At 48.8% G+C, this 8,727-nt stretch overlaps 1 protein-coding gene across 1 annotated transcript in view; it reads left to right on the plus strand.

The window, feature by feature from the left end:
- Positions 1 to 5,193: 5,193 nt before the first annotated feature.
- MED6 (mediator complex subunit 6) overlaps positions 5,194 to 8,727 on the plus strand; it is a 20,626-nt gene continuing 17,092 nt past the window's right edge. The window contains exon 1 of the mRNA XM_015425768.1: positions 5,194 to 5,257. Coding sequence (XP_015281254.1) covers positions 5,236 to 5,257 — 22 coding nt within the window. The 5' untranslated portion in view covers positions 5,194 to 5,235. The remainder of the gene's footprint in view (positions 5,258 to 8,727) is intronic.

The following is an 8,727-nucleotide window of genomic DNA, read 5'->3' on the forward strand; positions in this document are numbered from 1 at the left end:
GGTTCTGTGTAGTAAAAGAGTTAAGCAGTTTGTTCGTTTTAAGGTCTGAGAGAGAGAAGTCTTGTGTGTGTTATGAAAAGTTAAAGCATAAAGAAACAGTAACCATATATGGCCTAAGGAAAATATTGTTACAAAGTGACATGCCCTGATCCCTGTCAATAAGAGGGAAGAGTGTGTGAACATCAAAGAAATCTACTTTTATTTAAGACACAAGTTCTGAACGAAATTCTTCCCAGGAAACACTTAGTCCTTCGAAAGCCCAAACCCTGGGTCACAATACCAAAACCAGTAGGAAAAATATTAAAGGACAAGGTCCGGGAAAGCCTAAATTTCCCTGGTGGCAGCCAGATTACCCTGGGAGCAAACATAAAGAACATTTTAAAAGTAAAACTAGACCTCCCCAAATAAGAGGTCGTCACAGGGACAGTTTCAAGTTTATATTAATAGAAAAGATATACATGCTACTGTAGAGTAACTCAGTCATTGAGGGGAACTGAAGATTTGGTGGGAAAAATCTGCCAGAGAGATGGGGAGAAACAGAGGTCCGTCATACAGGTCCAACTTTTTTTTGATTGGTCAGCAACCCTAGTTCTGTTCCAAACTGTATCTAAGCTGGAATCACATGGTTTCCAGCTGGGGCAGAAGCATTTCAGGAACAAAGCAGGCCACCCCCCCACCCCCCAACTGATTTCTGCCAGGTTCCTATCAGATCTTGAAAATCTGACAGGTTAGCAGAGCACAGTCTATGACCTCTCCAGATTTAGTTCTGTGCCAGCTACCATCCACAGAACTGCCTACTTTATTGATTCATGAACCTTCTGGGAGTTACTCACTGTTATATACCAATGGCACACCCCTATGCTGTCTCACACTGCTGTGAGTTTCAAAAGTAATTTATGGTGGGCTGCTGTTCAAGGAACACTATTCCAAAGTTAATGCTCTTTGAGCAGCACAAAACACAAAGGTGTCTGGACTGTGGTCTTATGCACCACTCCTGCAGCATTTGCACAAATGCTTCCATTAAGTACTTCTCCTAGTGATGTATATTTTATGTTGGCTGAAATGCTGTGCCTATCACATGCTCCTTGGCAGTAAAAGACTATGAAAGATGCTGCATTTGAAAAGTAGTACTCCACCCAACTATGTGTGTTCATGAAGACAAAAACAGTTATTATCATTCGCAGAACTACCATTTCCCTTCTGCCAGTGTCTCTGGTGTTCTGGTAACTACAGCTGCAATCTTGTATGCACCTACTCAACACTGAACTCCATGGGGTTAACTTACTCTTAAACATGAACAGGATTGTGTGTAAATGTTCTCTTCCTACCACTTAACAACTCCTGAGGAAGTATGGCTGGAACTATTTCTAGGGATAATTCCAGCTTCTATATAGATAGCCCAACAAGTAGGCTATAGTACAGTCCGCAGTTAACATTCCCATACTGCAGCAGATGAGAGAGAATGGCTTGTCATGTAGCCAAGTGTTAGCCAGAGAGGGGAGAAGGGCGGGCTGGGATAGAGGTCAAGTGCCATAGGACAATCCTACTTTGACCACTTGGTGTGGTTATTACTGTGCTATTAAGTTCTCAGACACTGAGGAGAGCGGGTCTGTGGCAGGCCCGTAGCCAGAAAATTTTCAGTGGGTGGGCACAGAGGGTCACATGCCCACATCACTTCTGACATCACGCGCCTATGTCACATCCAACATCACAAAAAATAATAAAATTAAAATAAATAAAATAACAGGGTGAGAAGAAGAGCCGTAGAAAGGGTTCCTCCCCCGCCAGAAACCACTGGTCTTCTCCAGGTGGGCTGGGCAGCTCGTGTCGCCTTCTGTGCACTGGGGAAGCGAAAGAGGAGGAAGGCGCAAGGAAAGAAGAGGTGCTGTTAGTGCTCGGAGCAGGCAGCAAGAGCCTTGTCAGCAGCGCTCCCAGGGAAAAGTCTTATTGAGTGGCTGAGACTGGGGACGGGGGCAGCCAGGTCCAGCCTTGGGCCCCCCACACCATGGAGATAGGAGTTCCACTGGCTCGACCAGGCCGACAGCTGGGCCACCATCTACCAGGTGAGCTGAGCTGAGCAGGGGAAAGGAAGCCGAGCAAAGTGATCACGGCGGCACCTGGGTAGGCCTGCCTCAGTGTCTCACTGTGCCTGCGCAGACAGGAGACAGTGGCGTGCCCTGGCGCCTCACTGCACCTGTGCAGCCAGCTGAAAATGGTCCGCCTTTGTAGCCAGCCTCCTGCCCCCTCCCTGCTCCATGTCATGGGTGCTGAGGAAGGGTCGTTGCCAGCTCCAGCAGAACCCACAGCTGGCCCCTCTGAAGCTTCAGAGATTGGCAATTTGCCATCACCGCCCGCACTGGCACCTGGCTCAGAAACAGCTGACAAGGAGCAGCCACAGATGGAAAGCCCTCCTGACTTGCCACTGAGAGTTGCTCGCTTACGAGACCAACTCCGGCAGGACTTAGCAATGAGGCAACACACAGCTTGTTTGCAGAGCAGACGGTCTGTTAGTCCTGAGTTTTGACAGACACTTGGCTGCTGGTGCCGCTGCGCTAATTGGAAACAGCAGCAGAGGGCTATTTAGCTTCAGGCTCTAAGCTGGCTCCTTTGTGGAAGCAAACTTGTCAAACTCTGCAACGCTTTACGTTTACTCCACCTCCTGGTTCCAGACCTCGTTCCTGCTCCTCTCCTCCGGCTTCTGACTCTGGCTTGAATGACCTCGCTCCTGATTTGTGATTTGGACTTTCACTCTCAGTTCCTGCTCCACTCCTTTGGGATCAAGACCCCGGACTGAACTTGGACTTCCCTCTGCCTGCACCCCAGACCTTGACACTCCGCTTTGGAGAGTCAGATGCTGGCAAAGCCCAGTTAGGCTGCAAATAGAGAGGCAGCATCTCATGCAGGCTTGGGAAGGATGGTGAGGGGAGGGCGGACTGGGAGGGATGGGCAGTGAGGGGGCAGGGTACATTTGGCAGGGGGCATCTCCTCAGGCCTGGTATGTGGCTCATAGCAGAACAGCTGCTTGACACACAAAAGGTGCCAGGTTCACTCCCTGCATCTCTAGTTAAAAGGCTCAGGTAGTAGGTGATGTGAAAGACCTCAAAGAGCTGCTAGTCAGGGTAGACAGTACCTTGATGGACCAATAGTCTGACTCAGCATAAGGTAGCTTCATGTGAATATGTGACAAAAGGAACAAGAAACATGTGTTTAGTCTTTCTCTGTCATTATAACTAGGTAAGATGTCTACGGAATGTCAGTCAGTCAGGCATTTATTACGGCAACAAGCCATAGAAGTATGGAATGTAGATATGGCACCTTTAAGACCCACAAAGTTTTATTCATGGTATGCATTCCTGAGATTTTCTCTTTCCACTCCCCATTAGTATTAGCAAGTGCTAGAGAAATTTACCCAGAACTGTGACTAAATACTATGTAAGACATCAAAAGTGTTGCTGTCCATGATGCTGCTGCATGATTGCTACTTTCCCATGATGCAACTGGTGCTTCTGTGGCTTTCTAAACCTGTAATTTGAAGTTTTGTTAGCACAGCTCTTTGAAAACATAAAAAGCAACATGAGGATTAAATAGAATTTATCTGTATCCACCTAAAAGATGTATTGCAGAATATAATTACTGTTCTCAGGAGGAAAAAATATGTTTAGATCCGTGGATCAAAGGCATGTGAAGTTTCATTGTGAATTTAGCCTAGTGACTAGCCTAGTGAATTTAGACTAGCTCTTTTCATTCTCCTACTGTCATGAACCAGAATCAGGTGGGTAGCCATGTTGGTCTGAAGCAGTAGAACAAAGTTTTATTCACAGTATAAGCTTTTGTATGCATTGCACACTTCTTCAGATTCAGTGAAACCAGACTTCCCCAACCATTACATATAGGTGTGTGTGTGTGCAGGGCCGGCCCGAGGTGGTCCTGCGCTCTAGGCGAGCGCAGATGCCAACCTCCCGGCGGGGCCTGGAGACCATCCCGGCGAAGTCGGTGTGTGCTCCCCGCTGCAGCCGCCCCTCGATCTGGCCCAGCCACTCGGCCAGGAAGTCCGGCGAGTCTGGGCTGACTGGACTGAGCCATGAGGAGCAGCAAGGAGAGCGGCGGCAAGTCCTCTGGCACGCTCAGCCTTCTCGGCACCACCTGCGTCATCTTGGGCGGTGGGCGCATGGGAGGGAGGGCTAGCACGCCCCTCCACCTTCCCTTCGCTTGCTTAGGATCCCCACGGCTGCAGAGAGCCTGAGCAAGCCGGCTGCTGCAGGCCGAGTCAGATTATCTGATCTGAATCAGCTTTCCGCAGTTCTGCCCCATTATATCCTAAGGGCCATTGAAGTCAATGGCGAAAACATAGGGTATATTCTGGGGGCTGGAGGGGAGGGGGTTTGAGGGAGAGGCTCCAAACTCGCAGGGTAGCTGCTGGAGCCTCTCCCCAAAATAACCCCCATGTTTCAGGAACATTGAACCAGGGGGTCCAATTCTACGGGGCCCCAAACAGGTTGCTCCCATCCCCTCCATTGTTCTCTATGTTGGGGAAAAAAGTTACCGAGAACAGCAGCGGCCATAACTTTTTAAAGAGCCCCTCCCGAGAGCTGGGGGAACCAGAATGACCTCTCGTGTGAGGTGGAATTTGCGAGAGGTGGAATCACATGCGAGAGGTGGAATTTGCCCCTACAAGGCCACCACACCGGGGCTAAGGGAGGCAAGGGCACATTTCGGCCCCCCGCGCACGGGCATCACAGCTGCCGCCAAGAACTGCAGCTAAGAAATGTAAAAACAACAGGAACACGCTAAACAAGTTTATTCTTTGTTGATTGGTAGCCCTGTTCATATTCCATACGAATTTAGGTAAATATATTATATTAATGTTTTACATTTTAGTTGTTCCTCGCGTCATTATTTGAATTACTGAGATGTGTTCAGATCTGTACAGCTCTTTAAACCCCACCCTATGCACCCACATTGTTTAGTTTCCTTTCCCTCCCTTCTCCTCCATTGATCATCCAAGATGTGTGTAGCGAAGCTCTGTATAATTAGAAGCAGCTGGAGTTTCTATAGAAACCAAGATCCTAGCTAACAAACCAGCCTCGGCTTTTCCTAGACAACTGAAGAAACCATTGCGCATGCTCCACGTCGCTTCCTTCGCAGCTGTAGTGACTGTCTCTCTAGCCGCTACCTTCTCTATGTTCTAATGAGGTCATCGCTTTGCGCCCGGTGCGACGCTTCGGCTTGAAAATCATGGCGGCGGTGGATATACGAGGTATTTGAAAGGAGTTGTATGTGTCGTTGCTTAGATTTGATTGTTTGGTATACGGCAGCATAGGTTAGAAATGGACCCTCGGACGCAGCTTCGTTCCCTCTACCGATCTATGTTTGTTTTAATGCTCGAATTCCTCACGAGTCCTCCCAGAGTAGATCCAGGTGACAATGAAATCAGGCAATCTCCGGTTTGACCGGTGGGGGGGAACGAGGAGAAGGGAGAGCAGGAATACGATCACGGGACCGCAGAGCATCTCTAGTTCTGAAGCGTAGCGGAACATGTAGAACGCGTTCACTGGACGGCTTATGCCAGGGATAGTTGACTGTTATGGCCGCTGGAAAAACTCGCAGCGGGCTGATGGCTTGCCTCTTTTGAGCTCTTCCACCCGGCTCGGGAGGCGAGTAGATTGGTGTGGCTGAGTTGGTGGTGGGGGTGCCGTCATCGGACACAGGCGGAGGCAAGGTGCCAGCCTTCACAAACAGAATAATGTTTATGTATTTATTTGTGTTATTTATAATCCTTCTTTCTCACTGGGACTCAAGGCAGATGACAGGACAAATCAATACAACCAGCAGACCAGGGGTGAAGCACAGCATAAGTATTAACAAGACACCTTAAATGAAAGCAACAATTACATATTAGGAACCTACTTACTGCAACAGATAGAAACAACTCTACACATTGGTATAGACTGCAGTGTATTAACAAGACACCTTAAATGAAAGCAGCAATTACATATTAGGAACCTACTTACAGCAACAGATAGAAAAAACTCTACACATTGGTATAGACTGCAGTTCCTAACCCAAGGGTGTCAAACATGCAGCCCGGGGGCTGGATCAGGCCCCTGGAGGGCTTCTATCAGGCCCGCACTGGAACTGGCCATCTCCTGCTTCCAGTTCTGCTGCTGCTGCATCATAGCTTGCTTCACCAGACTCTCTTAATCACTTAGCCATTTCATGTTTTAACCTGCGTCCTCGACTCAGAGCTCTGAGCATGAGATTTCTGTGGTGAATGTCAATAAATCAAAAGTAGATTTGCAGATTACAGAGCTAATGTTTTAAGCATGTTTTTGTAAAAAATACCCTTTGTGTTTGTGTCCTTTATAAAGTTTATATCTCTGCTACCTGGCATTACATTTTATGATGCACAAGGCCCGGTCGAACAAGGTCTCATTTATGTCAAATCCAGCCCTCCTAACAAATGAGTTTGATACCCCTGCCCTAACCCTTTGCCCCAAGCTTCTTTATGAACCTGTTGTTACAGTGCAGCCCTGTTTCCTGTATAAAATCATTCTGGAATAATTCAGCTTTGCATAGGTAGCAGAAAACCAGGAGGGGGGGAGCCTTTCTGCCTTCATCAGGCAGACCATTCCGGGGGGGGGGGCAATAGAGAATGCATGTGTATGGGCAGTTGTTCATTTTGCCCATTTGCAGGGTAGCATCCATAGAAGGCCCTACCCAGATGAGTGAAGCTGTTGTGGTGGGGCATAGAGGGAGAGGTGGTCCTGTGGATATGAGGAACTAAAGTCATGAAGGGCTTCGTATGTGACAGCCAGTACCTTGAATAGAGCCTGGTAACTGATGGGCAGCCAGTGGAGTGACTGCAGAATGGTGGCAAAATGCACACTTCATCTGGCTTCCAGTAATAACCAAGCTGTGGCATTCTGTGTCAGATGGAGTCTCCAGATTGACTTTGAAGGGAGCTCTATCTAGAGCAGTCTAGTTTTGATGCTACCATGGAGTGGGTCCAGGTGGCCATATTATCTGTATCTGGGCTAGGCTGTGTTGGAAGAAGGTTTTCTTTGCAGCTATGTAAATTTGTTTCTCTGGCTGTAATGTTGGATCCTGTATAACCCCAAGGCTCTTAACTGAGTACAGGGGATAGGATTGTGCCCTGTGGAACCCCACAGGATAGGTCCCACCCTGATGATAACTGATCTCCAATGGCAATTCTTTGACTCTGGTCTGTAAGGAATTATTTGAACCAGTTCGGTGCACCTCCAGAGGCATCTGGATTGGGGCAGATTGGCAGTGCTGCTGCTGTTGGACCTGTTGGAAGTGTTCAACACGGTTGACCATCAGCTACTGATCCACTGCCTTACTGACACTGGAGTCCAGGGGCTTGCCTTGCAATGCCTTGCCTCCTTTCTTTAAGTTCAGGGATAAAGGGTGGCACTAGGGGAGCAGCTATCCTGAATGCACCCACTGGAGTGTGGAGTGCCCCGAAGGATGATGCTTTCCCCAATGCTATCTGCGCTGCCTTGCCCAGATTGCCCGGAGGCATGGGCTGGGATGTCACCAGTAAGCTGATGGCACCCAGGGCTATCTGTTGTTGGGTGGCCAGTCTGACTCTAAACCAGAAGATCTGGACTGGGCATTACAAGCTGTGGCTGGATGGCTTAGAATGATCCGGCTGAAATTGAATCCGATGAAGATGGAAGTCCTGTGCCTGAGCCGGGGTGGGTCAAGGGTAGGGATCCCACTCCCGACCTTTGATGGAGCTCTGCTGGTGCTAGCGCCAGAGGTGAGGAGTTTGGGAGTGCTCCTAGATGGAGGCCCAGGTAGCAGCCACTGCCAAGTCAGCCATTTATCATCTCTGGCTGATCAGGCAGTTGGTTCCCTTCCTCAAATGCTGCGACCTGGCAACAGTGATCCATGCAATGTTCACCTTGAGATTGGACTACTGTAATGCTCTCTACATGGGGCTGCCCTTGTCTCAGATCCGGAAGCTACAGCTAGTGCAAAGTGCGGTGGCCAGGCTTTTGCTGGGCCTCCCTATGCGGGATCACATCCAGCTTGTGTTGGAAGCACTGCACTGGCTACTGATAGCATACCGAATCTACTTCAAGGTCCTGGTTCTTACCTTTAAAGCCCTTTATGCTCAGGGGTCGACATACTTGAGGGACCACATTTCCCCACATGTTCCCCAGAGAGCACTGCGGTCAGGGTCCTAAAGACACCAGGCTGGCCATAGCCAGGGCCTTCTTGGTGGCAGCTCCATACTGGTGGAATGAGCTTCCAGAAGAGATCAGGGTCCTGCGGGACCTTACACAGTTTCACAGGGCCTGCAAGACGGAGCTCTTCCACCAGGCCTTCAACTAAGGAGCCACCCCCCAATAATTGCAAGCCCTGTCCTTCGGAGTCACCAACAACAGCCTGTGCTGGCCATATAAGAAACAGAACAAGGAGCGTATGAATAGGATAGGTCATCGACTTGTGCTGCTGTCGCCAAACAACATCATTATTGCAAGACTTAATATGTACTAGCACTTTATGATATTTGGATTGTTTTTAGAAGGTGTCACGATTGTTTTAACTGTTATCTATGTGTTTTAATTCTGTTTTAAGCTGTCCTGAGCCTGCTTCGGTGGGGAGGGTGGGGTATAAATTAAACAAACAAACCCCTGCTGCCTACTTATGCCTCCAAGCACCTTAACAAGATGGCATAGTCCACTGTATCAAAGGTGG

The sequence above is a fragment of the Gekko japonicus genome, unplaced genomic scaffold (genome assembly GCF_001447785.1).
Source record: "Gekko japonicus isolate JY-2015 unplaced genomic scaffold, Gekko_japonicus_V1.1 scaffold1818, whole genome shotgun sequence".
Classification (NCBI taxonomy): Eukaryota; Metazoa; Chordata; class Lepidosauria; order Squamata; family Gekkonidae; genus Gekko; species Gekko japonicus.